General features: G+C 38.1%; 1 protein-coding gene across 2 annotated transcripts in view; it reads right to left on the bottom strand.

The window, feature by feature from the left end:
• Positions 1-2,082: 2,082 nt before the first annotated feature.
• LOC117374184 (chemokine-like protein TAFA-2) overlaps positions 2,083-16,113 on the bottom strand; it is an 84,528-nt gene continuing 70,497 nt past the window's right edge. For both annotated transcript variants that reach the window (XM_055223139.1, XM_055223138.1), the window contains 3 exons: positions 12,585-12,734; positions 9,060-9,184; positions 2,083-2,857 (listed from right to left, as the gene is read on the bottom strand). In XM_055223139.1, the coding sequence (XP_055079114.1) occupies positions 2,846-2,857; positions 9,060-9,184; positions 12,585-12,734 (287 nt within the window). In that variant the 3' untranslated portion in view covers positions 2,083-2,845. The remainder of the gene's footprint in view (positions 2,858-9,059; positions 9,185-12,584; positions 12,735-16,113) is intronic.

Below are 16,113 nucleotides of genomic sequence, written 5' to 3'. Positions count from 1 at the left end.
CAAGCAAACCGTGCTAGTGGAAAAGAGGCTTATATAGTCAACACTCAACTAATTGCCTTTTAAACTACACTGGTGATATCTGTACTTTTTTAAAAGTAAGAATTTGCAAATGATCATAAAATTGTTCTTGATCACATTTTGTTCAACTGTGCTCTTAATGCAATCTGATTTTCAACACAGAATTGTGTCTTTCAAAGTCATTACAAAAATGAAAATATTGTCTGCTCCTGTCCCACTGTTGTGAGCGATAAAGCAAAAGAGTAGCCAATAATCTAACCCCATGAGTAGGGAAATTTATTCCTATTTTTAAACATTTGGATGGACTACATTTTCATATTGTACTATGCACTTCCAACATACTTTTTCTTGTCTTCTTGTTTTTCAAATCTTGAGTCAACTCCAGACTTGCTTTTGAATGTCACTTGCACTCAGCATCATGTTGACTGCTACATCCCAAACATGCTGTATACCATATAATGCCTGCTTTTGAATTCATTTTACTGTCTTCACTGTCTTTTAAAGTGCTATCTTTAGGCTGACTTGAGGGCATCTCACTGCATGACAATGGTTTTACATGGTACTAGCAGTACTTGTCCCCCCAGGGTGCAGCCAAGTAGTTTTTCATGCACTTGCCAAAAGAGATGGCGGCGCAGACAGTGGAGAAGTGGAATAAATCTATAGAGTAAAAAAACATGCATTACCTGTTTGAGGAGTGGAGCTGGAGTGAGTCTAGAGCAGGTCGATGTTCTGGAGATCATGTGACGTTCTACTGTTTCCTCAAAGGATCATTAGGCTCATGAAAAGTGATTCTACTCTTTAATGAAAAGAAATTTATTCTGACAATAGAGCATGTTTATGTGAGTGAACTTGACCAAGTGGAAGACCTCCTTAGAGTACTCAATATAAGTGGATGGAAAACACTGTCTTGGCCATGTCATTTTCTTAATTTAAAATGGACATAAAATGTGTTTAATATTTAGTTATTTAGCTTTCAACTCTCGGGGAAATAATTTGTAAAATCAGACTTGACTATGTATTTTTTTTTAAGTTTTTTGGAGAAAAGGTCAAACTCTTCTCCAAAAAAAAAAAAAAAAAACAAAAAAAACAAACAAACAAAAAAAAAAAACCTCTGCAGTATCAAATCTGGGAGCAAATCATTTGTAAAAACCAGACTTGAAAAGGCATTTATTTTGAAATAGCCTAGATGTAAGAAAAATTGTCAAATGTACAAATGGAACATGGAGTTTTGCCTCTCTCCAAACCAAGTAACCAATGCATTTTGCTCCTATTTTTTACATGTAGAAGTGGGGATAATATTGGGAAAAATTAATAATAACCATGCCACCTTGGTTTGGCTTGGTTAGTGCTTAGTTAGGAGACAACCGGGAATACCAGGTGCCAGCAAGTGGGGCAGCAGTGGCTCTTGTGCACACTCTGGTTGTGTCCATGGGTGAGATACGTCACTCACTTTGTATAGTACAAATGTGGTGTATTATTTTATACAAAAAATTCCTGGAGAAGGATCCTCAGAGCCCTCTTTTCAGTATGTACTTTTGCATACTGAACCATCACCCTTGTTAAAGATTTTTGCAGTTAGTATCAAGTTATACATGACACAAATAATAAAGCTACTGAATGTCTAATTAATTTGGTGAAATATTTTTCTGCTTGTGTGGCATTCAAAATAAATTAGCACTACACAAATGAACGCTGAACACCTTCAACTCTTCAATATTTAATTTGATTTGTATGCACTCACTCATACAAGAAGAAATGTCATAAAATATATACAAGGTCGGCAATGTTGGTGTTCAAAATCTCATCTCTCTAAATTATATATAGAGTTTTAATGATTGTTCTTTTTATCTTTATAAGGTCTTGAATGATATTCCACATAGTCTCTTGTTTTTTGTTTGTTTGTTTTCCATGCATCCATCTAATATTGAAGTGTAAGTTCCACAAGTAAGTCAGTAAGTGCATGTATTCAAGAAGTAATTTATATATGTCTATACAAAATGTGACAAAGGTTTGGTATTGTTTTGATAAAGGTTTTATTCATTTCATATAATACTGACACATGTACTCAATAGCGGTTAACAGGCGTTTAAAAACACAGATAAGAAACCAGAAGAGCAACCGTTTGTATTAGCCCCATTGATTCCATGGACCATTTTTACACGTTTACATGTTTCAATATACCGCAACATCTACGTGGTATTAGTCTAAGATTACCCCTGAAAGGATTTTGTTCCCCAAAAAATGAAAATGAAAGAAATGAAAAACTGTTCCTTCTGTTACAAAAATGGAGGTTGGTCAGCCACAACAAAAAAATAAGGAAACTTTTTTTTATTATATAGTAAATTTGGAAAACAACAAAAGTTTATCTGAGATACGTTTGACAGCGTGTGTCACATGTGGCACAGTTACATAATCATTGTGTCATTCCGGCATTATGAAACAGCCATTTTGTGCACCTTTTTGCAGCGATTATGGTAAGAATTAAAATGCGAATTCCTTATACTTTCCATATGGACACACTTGAAGAAAAGAGCTTTTTTCGCCGGGAGATCTTTTGCCTTCTGATCCAGTTTTGTTTTGAACATCTTTCTAGTTGAAGTAAAGGATTGTGGATAATGCGGTCCTTGATGTGTGTGTAAAGATGGTGGTCAGTGTCAGAGTCCTGTCTCTGTGACCGCATCGTCTTTGATATCTTCAGAAAAATGTAACTATTACTGCATCCATAAAGCAGTTTGTTTGAGTGCATTTTGTCCTGCTAAGGTTGAGTCCATTGTGCTGTGTAAGTAACTCCACTGCTGTTTACTGCGTCTGGTCCAGATGAGTGGAACTATCGGGTCACCTGAAATAGAAGACACAGAAATGGGTCAGCGGTACACCAGAAATATTCCACTAAAAGTTATGAAGCAGTGTGAAAGAGTTGAGTACGGCAAAGGAGTTAAAGGTCAGTGTGGAGAGAGGCGGTTTGTGCTCTGTGGCAGCTCTGGCTTTTCAATAAATAACGTAGTGCAGCTTTTTTTGGAAATGATATGAAACAATTCTTCACCAACAAGATTCCTGTGATTTTTTGGAAGAAGACTCAACCACTGAGTATAAAAGGTGGCATTAGGCCCTATAGTTTCTCTCTTCTTGGCTACTAGCCCTAAACCACAGTGTTTCTTCTACTGGGCTAATCACGTGCGCCCCTTATCGCACACATCAATCTTACTCCATTCTCCCTCTCGCGTATCCGCTCCCTGTTGGTTTATTTCAACATATTAGGAGGCATTTTTCACCAGCCAACAATCGCACAGACACAAATGAGGGTCCGCCTGCCAATACTGCAGAGTGTACTAGCCCAGGCTCTCCAAAAGCATTCTTCTCTTTCAAGCCCTCACTGTTATTGTCATGTTCCTCTCTTGGCTGCACTAGATGCTCTCCCTCCTCTCCTCCTCAGGGTCTGTGTTTTTTTCACAGAGCCCAGGTGGCAGCACACAGAGTGAAGGTTAGCCATTGGTGACAACACACAAAGCGGCCTTGGCTCTGAGCTTCCAGTGGCTTTCTCTCCACTGTATGTAGCTGCAGATGGCTTCGGGCCACCTACTCTGGGCCTGCTCCCACTGCCTTCAGGCATCTACCCCTGCGCTGATCAAACAGTCTGTGCGCGTTTGTTGTCACGCCAGTTCACTGTACACATCACACCAGCTTTACAGGGTCCAAGCTAGCCCTGTCAGGTGCGCACACACTCATTATATATGCCTGTAGGTGCTTCTTTTGGTGTCCAATTAGAAAGCGGATTTAGGCAGTTAAGTCTCCATTTACAAAGCACACCAGTGTCATCTCTGCGGGCCCTGTTAGGACTGTGAGTGCCACACATTTATATTGCTCAGTCCACGAGCTCTAACTGCTTTTGCTGCAGGCTGCTCATTTGGCCACAAGGCACATGTCCGCTCCATTTCCACAGAAAACACACTCTGTCTACAGGCAATGCTAGCTGCAAAGTGTCAATTATGGAAAAGCATTAGCTGAAAAGTGCAGACAGTTTTTCAGTCACAAGTATATAAATTGCAAATATAATTTAGTTAAATAAGTCTATAATAAACTAAATTGTTAATGAGACAACATTAACAGGGCAACATTCTAGTAATGCTTAGACTTGCGATGCTTTCCATATGGACACACTTTAAATAGTGCCATGAAAATAATAGACTTGCTCCTGGGAGAATTGTATAATGTAACAATTATCGTTTTGCGAGCTATAAATCTGTGGCCTGGATCTGAAGTGTTTTGACCTACTGTTGCTACACCAATTGCTACATCTGTTACTACTATTATACAGCTGCTGCACTGCTATCACTGCCTCCTGTACTTCTACTTTCACTACGACCATTTCCTTCTAATACTCATTCTGACACAAAAACATGAGAAATTCAGTTCTTGGATTGTATGAAAGGAACACTAATAATATTCTATTTAATAAAGCATGAATAAAGACTTTTTTCATTTATTTCATTTATCTGTATTTATACAGGGAGAGCCCGATGAGAGCACTCAGAGTCTCTTTTTCATGAGCGTCCTATTAAAATACAGGACATATAAACAAAAACAAATAACTGAATAGGTCCATTTAAAACATTAAACACAGTTACAGGTGTGATTAAACATGTTTAGCGCCAGATTATTAAAGTGCATGAGAGGTACCCGTGTATCCAGTTTTGCTTGTCCTTGAAATGTATTCCATTTGTGGGAAGCAAAATAACCAAAAGCCTTTTTTCCCATCTCAGTTCTAGTGCAGCCATTTTTTTGACGCAGACAATCATGAGATACTGTATTAAAAGTTCCTGTGTCAAAGTTCAACAAGCAAGTGAGATATTGAGGCAGTCTATCAAGTAGTCCCTTTCATACAATGTGATCTCTTCTGACAGATAGCGACGGCCAACCTACTTTTTCACAGAGTGTATAGTGATGGGTTTTAAATTCATCACCTGTTATGAAAGGAACGACTGAGTGAAAGAATGTATCTAAAGGTTTCAAGTATAGGCTGAAGTCTGCATGTATATTATATGTCCATAATCTAGTACAGAAAGAAACGATGATAATATATAACAAATAATTGAATAATAATAATGGTTGAATAATAAAAATGGGTCAGTCTTGGAACCTTCTTAGGATTAAGAGTTTGAGTTTTAATTAAGTAGTTACTAAGTGTTAATCATTCTCATTGTGTTCATCATAAATAAAATCTTTCTTCATGATTTATTATAATGAAGGTGTAGTTATTAATAATATTACCGGATCATAATAATGGCAAGATTTCTCTAATGAATATCCTCTAAATATAGTGATAATGTTTTATCTCTGCAGATTACATAATGCAACAGCACAGATCCATCTGTGTCTTTGTCAACAGCACAAAAGGGTCAGTGAGAATAGCCCACTCCTCTTCAGAGAGTGGAACCTGCAGTGTTCAGTGTTTTGTCACTTCATCTGCTCCTGTGTAAAGCATGTGTCTATGCAAATGTGTGACATCTTGTGGTTTGGCAGGCAGGATGTGCCTGTGCTGTGCTCATCCATATGATTATTTGGCATCGATCGTGCAGTCTCAGGTCCCCTCCCTCGCTCCTCCCTCTGCCCTCCTCCTCTCCTCCTTCCCTCAGCACCAGGCAAAACCTCTTCTGAGGTGAGTGATATAAAATGGATACTATGTATACAGCTATACAAAATTAAAATATGCCTCTACTTCATTGCCTATACTAAAAACTGGTATTTTTGCATTAGTGTGGTTAATTTTGGAGTGCATTAATGTTTTGCAAACCCCAGCCACAACATTACCGGCATGTTTTTAGCACATCATCTGATTATCATAATATTAATTTTAAAAAATCAAATACAAAAATATTAGCAGAAAACCCATACATTTTTGTAAATGATCACAGTTTTATATAGCACTTTTCCACCTTCAAGGCGCCCACAAGGGTGGGTAAAGTGTCTTGACCAAGGACACAACAACAGTATTCATCTGTGGAATCACACCACCAAACCCTGGGTTAGTGGGTCTGGCTGCTTTACCAGTGATGTTAGTGTTGAGAACGGAATTTGAACCTCCAACCTTCGGGTCAGTGGACAAAACTCTTTACCAACTGAGCTACTGTCTCCCTGATTTTCTACTCAAATTTACCCTTATTGCTAAAACTATTGGGTAGACAATGGCCACTTAGTATCAATGCCAACATAATCACGTATCACTGTCACACATTCGATACTTTCAGTCTGCAACTAAAAGAGACTAAAAGAGACAGGCGGAACTTAGAGACTTCTAACTTCCCCGTTAGCCATCGTTCTACAGCCAGTCAATGTGTCGATTACAAGAGTGTGCAAACTTTGGAAACATAACATAATAAAGTCTATGTGTGGAGTCCTTAAAAGTAAAGATTTTCTGAAAAGATTTCTAAGGTCAAATGAGAAAACTATACCATTTTCTTGCAGTCAAACAAACAAACAGATGTGTAAGTATTGAGTTTGTTTCAGTCTTTTCCAAATCCCTCACTCACCTCTTGCGCATTTGCTCTCTCATCCATCACTACTGCTTCATTTTACTTTTAGCGTTCTTCTATGTCTCTCTCATCTCTCCCTCACTCTGTCGTCAATTTCAATTTACGAGCAGGTCTTAATGGGACTATAAGAGAGCGCTCGATGCCATTGATCTAAATGCGTGTGCGTCTTGACCTCAGCGTGCAACAGCAAGGGGAAAAACACCTTCTTTTTATCATCAGACAAACCCATCTGCCCACACATTCCTATATCCTTACGACCAGGCAAACGAAGATCATTGATCAAAGAGATAAATGGAAGAGACAGCAAATATTTGTACACTTTCAAACCGTCACAGCGAATGTTAAGGCTTCTTTGATTCTTTTCCTATTGTTATAATGTTCAAATTGTGCTTGATAAAACCAAAATCCTCCTGATCAAATATGAGGAGTACCTTTTTAACAGCACTCATGTATTTGAAGATGACATCAGCCTCATATTAGCGCTCCTCCACTGCATACTCTACGACCACTTTGTCATTCCCTGTTTATGTCTCTTTGGCGTCTGTGTGGGCGCGGGGTTGGACATGTTCCTCACTCACGCGTATAGTCCACTCCGAGATAAGCCTGAAAAGACTCTTTAATTGGAACAATACTTGAAACTGTTCAACTGGAATTTAAAGGAAACAAAGAAGTCTGGAGGTTATGCAATGTGGCAACAGAATATAATAGGTCTCATTGTTCTGGTTGATTTTTAGTGTCACAAATCTGAACATTTCTTTGTTTTTGGAAACTACTTAGGGTTATTTAAGATTAAAATTTCATGGTCATTTATTGATAGGCACAAGTATGTACATTAGAAGGTATACTGTCAAATCCAGACTTGTGAGACAGGCCTCTACTTTCACTGTTCAATGTTTAAATCTCAAAAAAGGCTCAAAATGTTTTTTTAGCGGTTTTATTTAGCTGTGCAGGTGACTGACAGGTTTTTATTCCGCACTCATCTCTTTTAATGTTAATTTTATAATGATTATTTGTAATTATTTGTGTTTTCATTTGTTTCTATTGTGATTTTAATGTCTTTCTTATTCTGTAAAACACTTTGAATTACTTTGTGTACGAATTGTGGTATACAAATAAACTTGCCTTACCTAGACATTAGACATTTATAGCCAAGGTACATTTGCATGTGACCCACCCCACCCTCCCAAAAAAACAAACAAAAACAAAATAAAATTGCATCCCTGACCTTCGTCGTCACTCCTTAGTCACGCTGGCTAAATATATAAATTAATTTCAAAACTCTCACCCATGAAGATTCACTCTCACCCATCTGACCACTTCTACGTATAAATTATGTAGGTCCAAAACAAAGGTCTGCACCCAGGCATTAATTATACAGGGTGAGGAGGCTGAGTAAGGATACAGGCTAGAAACAGAAGAGGACAATGACAAACTCAATCCTCAGACAGACAGCTGAGAGACTGGCCCGGTCAGGCATAACTGGTGCCAAAGGAGACCAAATAAAACACCTCAAGAACAATGGAAAAAGTCTACTGCGAAATTTACAAGTTGCGAAGGAAAGTTACTACCAAACAAAACTGGTAATAAAGAACTGAACCAGATTTTAACAAAAAAGAGAAAAAAAATTGAAAAAAAAGTATCTATGCCAGGATTATTTAACCAGGACTTAAATTAACCTAAAAAATGAAAACTAACCAAGATTTTTTAACTCAGTGCAGAGTTTGGTGCAGAGTTTAAACTTAGGAAGAAGCAGCTGATAAACTAAAATTGATGATCATGATTTATCCATACAAGGGGGGAAATATTTATGTTTTTTTCATTGCCCATCTCCAGACTGAGCTTAAGTAAATATAGACAATAAATGGTAATATTGAAACTAATTCATGCAGATTTAAACCACAAAAACTATTCTAATTGTTAAAAAAACACGAGAAGAATGAAACACTTCAGTACTTAGTCTGTAATGAGTCATAGAAGTTATTAATTCAACCACCTACAGTTCAAATCTTATATAAACGCCAAAAACAAATCCCAAATTTCCCAGTGATGCAAAGAAAAAGTACCCATGATAAATATTGACCCCCCCAAAAAAAATATTGCTCCATCTAAAACATGTTGAATGATATAGTCATTCATTATGGTAATTATTATTATGACAGGCGTAAAGTTAAGAAAACATATTTACGATTTAACATCAGCTCTACAGACGACTAAAGCTTAAAACTGTTCATGGAATCTACAGTATCAGTTACTATTGGCAGATGGCAGATGCATGTTGGTCAGCTCGGGAAAACTGGAATAACTAGGGATGTTTCTGTTTCTGATTTTGGTCCCGTTCCCCTTCTTTTTCTTTTTCTTGAGAGTCTGTTTGATGTTGTTCCAAAAATCTAAATGGATACAAGGAGGTAGGATGTGGGTCGCACATGGTAGGAGGGTCTATGCTTCTGTGAGCAGTGCACGTTTACTGTATCAACATGATGGACATGAGGAAAATGTGTGTGTGATATTAACCTTGGTGGTCTTGACTTTGTTGCCTGTGCTGCAGCTCCAGCCTGTGAGGTCAGGGAGAACTTTGCACTCCTCTCCCTCCATACACGGCTGCATTTGACACCACCACTTCTGCGCTACAATGGAGGCTGTGGGAACAAGATAAGACAAGATTAAAATGGTGCTATTAAATGAGATCTAAGCCAGGTCTACAAAAGAAAGTTTATCCCAGAGTTTTGAGAGAGTATATCTTTGTCAGATGGAAGACTGCAGTTGTGTTTACTGATAACATTACTCTGCATTACAATGTGCAGTCCTGGAGGAAAGAGGAGCTATACAATCCCTATATCTACATATCTACATCGCAAGTGAAGCGTGCACATTTGATCAATTTTTGCTTTATGTTTGTTGACACCCTTCAACACATTTCACTTAAGCACTTAGAGAGATAGCAGTTGCATAATGCGGCATGTCACTTCCCGTATATTTTGCATAAATTTCCCTGTACCCTGCATAGAAATCATCCTACAGGCATTTCAGCTTGAAAGGTGGGGACATTACGAGTCACAAGCATATGGATTGCACTTGGGAGCTGGAGCTAGATTTTGAACGCATCATTAAATGCTACCTTGGGCTGTTTCATTTCAGCTGTAATGTAACCGCACAAGTGGGCTGTGTAAAGTTGACTACAGTAAGCTCTTAAAAGCTATTTTGTGCAGCACATAAGAGTAGAAAACCTCTTCTTCTTTAGAAACATTACCTTTCTGTTCTATCCAAACTTATATTGTCCCTAAATGTATTGTGTACCTGATATGTGGTTAGAAGTCTGGTCTTTAAGTCTGAACATTCTCCCTGTGCTGCATTAGTTTTAGATCCATTTATTATTGTGAATTAAATTATTACTCTATTCAAATACAAAAAAAATAAATAAATAAATAAAAAACCCAGAAATGATTAATGTTCATTTTTAGAATATAGAAGTAACAGATTGAAATGATGAAATAATGAGCAAAACATTTTAATGATCATTTTTGCCTTAATCGCACAGCCTTAATTAGATTCAAATATTTTTCTCCCGATCAAAGAAAGACACACTGAACTGTCATAATTGCTGTAAATTGTTTGTAGTCCTCAGTAAATATCTCAGACCTGCCACACAGTCCCCGCCTAATGAAATAGTTGTGGGCTTTCCGTGTACTTGCTCCCACTCAACAGATACTCTGCATTCATTTATTTTGTGCATTGATCTATCTGGCTGCCCATAGTGAATGAGTATGTGAGTGAAGTGTCTGTGTGGTTATGTGTAAAATTGTTTCACATTGCACATTTCCAATAAATATCGTGCTCAAGATAAGTGCATGTTGATGATGGTTCCTTTTTTTAAACCCTTTGTTCGGCTTATGAGGTTGTATACTGTATACTGCATATTTTAAGCCTAATAGATAATCATTATGGAGTCCTGAAACCTTTCCAAGCAAGTTCATTGTGTAAATTTGGATGTTGGCCAGGTCAATCGACTGCTGTTGTCGTAAGTGACTCCTGGCACTGTTATCATATGGCCTCTACAAACTCTAAGCAAACAACTCTCAGTGCAGGGCAATAGCGTTACTGTTATTTTAGCGTATTTTAATTTCCCTGAAGCACTGCACTCTCCTAGGCAAACCCTGAAACATCACCTTGAATCCTTTACAATATTCAAAACATGTTCTTTCTATCAATTCAATATTTCCTTCTCCACAGGGTTCCAATCTCCGCATCTCCAGCTTCAATCCCCAAACAAAATGCACAAGCCTGATCCTGTAAAGCTTTTGGCTCTGGACTTTGTAGTAGGCTCATTTCTTTTAATAAAGCATCAGGATATTATAGATAGGCAGGTGGACACATGTAGAGGGAGGGGTAACTGTTATTGTCAACAAGAAGGCAATGACTGCAGTTCGACAGTAAATGCTTAGGTGCAGTGTGGACAGTAAGTTATTACATGTATTTTTGTATCAAGCAACAGAGGCTGCAATAAAAAAAAATGTATTGAAGTAAATGCATTGGAACTACACAATATAATATTGGGCTGAGTGATATAGTCAAAATAAATTTTTGCTCACTCTGGGCGATTGCGATTCGAGCCATAGCAGAAGCTGTTGTCTTTCGAACAGGGGAAGCTCTTTACATATTCATTCAAATCATACCCTATTTTTTAAGAAATTGTAAACTGCCTTCTATTACATTTGTCTAGATATTTTTAAAATCCGTTTTGCATGGTACAGTTGCATGTTATGAACCCAACCCCCAAAATCCATGAAAATGAATCTGGCTAGCTTTTGACTTTGATTTCTAGTAGCACTCCTCTCCTCAGTGGGGGTGTGTGATGCTGATTTTGTGGCCACCAGAACACACGCCAGAGGGATTTTCCGGCTTTATTGGTACATTTTCTGACTGTGTTGTCACAGGCACAGTGGAACAAAGCTCATTTATGTGTAAAAAGCAGATCAAACATTTCGCTCAACAGAATCAACTCTTATTTTTCAGGGTCGTGCATTGTCAACAAAGTAAAACAGATAGAAACGCTTGTTGGCAGAAGATCACTTTTGCCCTCAGGATCCAGGTTCTCATCAAAACGAGTCAAGTGCTCATTTAAATTTGTTGTCAAAATCATTACAGATGCTGTTCACAGCAAGTCACATTTTCTGCCATCACAGTTGATTTGTGTCACATTTAGAGAAGATGTTGATGTTGTAAAACCATTTTGGGATAGAGTAAATAACTAGTATGATTATGATTACGATTATGATTATGATTACATACTAATATTAAACTAAGGAAATGTTGAATAGCACATATTTATTTATTTTTATATATTGTAAGTTCTTCTTGGATACCCTGTACTTGACTATTGCAGGAGAAAGGACTACATTTTCTTTGGCTCTCAGGTGAGGATCACAATGTACAGATCATAAACTGTATAAAGAAGTGGACTAAGTGAGTGTGACATCACCCATAGCTCCAGTAAAATGAAGCTCATCGAGGCTAATGGTTATGGGGCGAATTTGGAGCCAAGTTCCATATTTGGAATTCAGACTGAGTATCATAGCAACCAAAGAGCCAATCCGGAGTGAGGCTGTTGAAGGTAACGCCCCTAGTTTAGCAGGTTTGATTAACAGCATTGCTAAGTTTAGCAGGAGTGACCTTGGGGAAAGATGGCACCTGATTTGTCTGCTTGTAACGTTCATATCTTGAATTATGGACAAAATAGCAAAATAAAAATACCAGAATCATGTAGAGCGAGTTATATTTTAAGACCAAAATGATGAACCTGACAGCAACACTTATGGAGAGAGGGGCGACAGTTAGGGGCAATAGAACGTAAACTGGAACCAGAGTCAATGGGGCCGGAAGTGTGCCCTTGCTCACTTCCTATTTTGAACACTTCAGCTAGATGGTTAGCTATTTAGCTATTTGCATGAAATTTCAGAAAAGCATTTGTTGATTATTAGAACTATATAAAGGCTTGCTCCAAACTTTTTCACAGAACTAGAACAAAGGCGAAGTCCATACCATCAACACAGGAAGGCATGGCATGGGTGGTCCCAGCGACTTGTCCAGGGAAGCAGGAACACTTGACAGTCTGAGATCTCTCCTCAATCTTGTTCTTGTTACAACAGCGATGGGCTGCGATCACCTCACAGGTCCCCGCCTTCACATGCACTGCAAAAACAAACACATGATTCTTTAGGGTTACCATAACAACACAGTGTAGATGAGTAAAGTATTACACCACACACACTCAGAACTTAAGGGCACTACCTGATTTTTACTCAACCAAAAATGAACCAGTTCATTTTAAATTATTTGTAGTGCTCAAAAGTCATTCCTCACTTTCCGAATGCATTCCTAGCATCATAATCATTCATTGCACTGAGCCACAACTTTCAAAAGCCAGAGTTGAGTTTTTCCATCATAACAAAACTAACAATAACTAGCATTCTAACAGTTCACTTCCTGATTCTTGGACGATACAACAAACACATTAAAATTTGATGTAGACAGCAGATAGCGGCCTCGTTTTGACTCTAGAAGCTGCTTTTACAAGTATTTGTACTGAGGCAAGAAAACTTCTCAAAGACACGGACCACTTTAATAATAAATCATGCTGCAGAACCAAAAATGCCCCATTCAATATGCAGTAAATAAACACAAATCCAGTTTCAGGCCACTATATTCAGTTATATTTGTCCAGTTTGTTCCTATTCAGTTGTTTTACAGAAATTCACTTCACTTTGTTAATAAGGAGTAAGGGGAAAAGTATAGGTGAGATTTTTGTGAGATTTTCTGAGAAATCTGGCGAAAGGCAGCACATCCCGAGACCATTTGAAAAGACTAGAATAATGAAATCATTTTTGTGGGAAGATTTGTGATGTCAATACAGTACACAGGGCCGTTTGAACGCATCCTTTCATCACAGGTATGAACATCCCAAGGACAGTCTATTAAAAGAGTGGAGAGTGCGTGAATCCTGTTAGTGATGAACAGTCCTATTTAAAATGGTGAAATGTTTTATTGCATGCATGGAGCTGTGTATGTGTTTTCAGCCTAACAATGTGCTTGTTGTAGGTTCCTGCGATTTCCATTACAAAGACATCCACCCACAATGCAACAAAGAGTGCACGGCGCATAGCAATGAAACTTACGCAGCCGACAATGAGTGTGCAGCGTTGGAAGATTATTTAAAAGTGAAGAGAGCAGAACCGCAGGGCCCTGCATGAATCACGTAAATAGACTAAGAGAGATTTGAAAAGTTGTTAATTTGCTCTGTTAATGAGAAAAAGACAAAGCTCCAGCCTGCAAAGCCCAATCCAATTAATATCTGTGAACAAAGCAAATTTAATACATCTCCCCCTTGTGTTTGCCTCAACTCATTCACTTATGTTTTCCAATTGTTCTTAATGTGTCACAGGTGGAGGCTTTTTAAATACTTTGTAACTATAGAACTACAACTACGTAGTTTACACAGAAAGTAGTAGTTTTGCCCCTATCTCAAAAGTGTAGTAATTTAGTCTGGTGCTACCACAATAATGTTAGCAAAAGGTCAACTAAAAAAGGAACTATTTACACTGCTTTGACATCATTTTCATTTCATTTGGAAAGATTCCTGAACACAAAATATTTCACAATCTGGAATCTTAATAACTTTGATCAGGCACATTTTTAGGTTTTATTTCTGCCATTTCTTTCATTTCTCATCAGCACTTGGCATTACAGGAATTTCTGAATCATGCCAGTGAAAGATTGTTAAAAAGAAATTATCGTTGTAGAATTTTCGTTTTTTTTTATTCCCAACTAAATAGTAGTAGTCGACACACAGAACAACTCTGTGATTGTTTTTATGTAACACACAATAACATTTCTGCTTCGATCTCAGTGATTCAGCAGTGCACTGAGGTCACCCGGCTCTGACCACGCTGGGCTTTATTACATGCGTTAATGTTAATAGATGTGGTTAATATCCTCCATTTGGACACATGGTTAAAGATAGATGAGCTCTGTTAAGAGGATGACTGAGTGATGACTTAATCCGCTTTGATGCTTTCATGCTAATGTGTTTTCATTTAACAGGGTTTGGAAACATATTTGGGTTCAAAACTAAATTATTTTGTCTGACCTTTAACAAAAGTCTCTAAATCTCTCTAAATCTCACAGTAATATATGAAATAAAAGTTGTTTTACATATTCACAGCTCCCACACAGTTAGGGGATTGTCTTGGCAGTAGAGTTTTGCTTAATATCTAATCCTGTTCTGAAATAGTAATTGTACTGAATCACTTTAGCTACATATTTGACAGTGATGTGGGGGATAATTCAAAACGCTGACGATTGATTGGGAAATTATCACTAAGTCTGTCAAAACACATTAGAGGAAGGACTACAACCTTGGACACAGAATTGCACTGAAATAGAAAAAAACAAAAAAAACAAAAAAAAACATAATAGAGATAACGACATAAACATATGGAATAATTGTATTCTTTCTGAGAATTATCAAAGCAGTGACATTTGCATGCTGATTTCGCAGTGGTTTCATAGCAGATTCTCGTCTTGAGGCAACACTGTAATTATTATCCAATCATTCAGTTTTAATGATTGAAAAATTGTTCCCATTGAATTACATGTTACTCTTTGCCACTTACATCTTTTACCTACAACCTTTACTGTATCTCTAAATGCATAAACTACTTTTCTTCTCTCACCTCTCCACAGAACAATGTTACATGCCTGACAGAAAGAGCCACCCATTCACTGACCCTTACAGGCACCTCCTGCTGCGTTCAATGCAAACGCATGTCCAACTGTCGTCCCATCTCTTTTTATTCCACACAAGACTCTGGACTGGATAATGTTGTTCTGCCCCAGCCCCATTTTCTGCACTAGCTCCTCATCATCCTCATGGTCCATCTTAGCTCGTTTTCTACTATTTTATAAATGACCACTTTTGTACCAATTTCTCTTAGCCACTCCAGCAGCCCATTTTCCCCGTGCTTTCTCCTGCACTTACCTCTGCACAGACAAGCCAGCAGGGAACCAAGCTATTATGCTCTATCACAAGCCTATAGCCCAGATTTCTTACACTTTCTATAATGCGTTTCCTCCCATCTCTTCGGTCAGCATGTACACTTGTTATCCGTGTCGTTCTTAACACTGCAGTTGCCTGTTAACCCCATTTAGTAAAAAATGACGTGTTTGTGACAGGCCAACAAATGGATGTGCGTGTGTGTGTGTGTGGGGGTGTGTGTGTGGGGGTGTGTGTGTGTGTGTATATATGTGTCTATGCTGTGGATTTGGCTCATACAGGATACAGAGATGGTCCTCTTGCTCCCAGCAGGGGACTCCTTTCAAATGTCATTTCAACCACGAGGTCCCATCTCTCTCCTCTCTTTCCCAGCCACAAACACACATAAATACAGTGTAAATTAGAGCCCAGTGGAGAAACAAAACTAATGCCATAAACATGAGACCAATCCAATGTTTGTGACTCCTCTTCCTCACATTAAGGGAGGACGGACTGGCTACAGAAGAGAGATACAAGGAT

The sequence above is a fragment of the Periophthalmus magnuspinnatus genome, chromosome 7 (genome assembly GCF_009829125.3).
Source record: "Periophthalmus magnuspinnatus isolate fPerMag1 chromosome 7, fPerMag1.2.pri, whole genome shotgun sequence".
In the NCBI taxonomy this organism is placed as follows: domain Eukaryota; kingdom Metazoa; phylum Chordata; class Actinopteri; order Gobiiformes; family Gobiidae; genus Periophthalmus; species Periophthalmus magnuspinnatus.
This window is presented reverse-complemented; position numbering and strand designations above follow the sequence as displayed.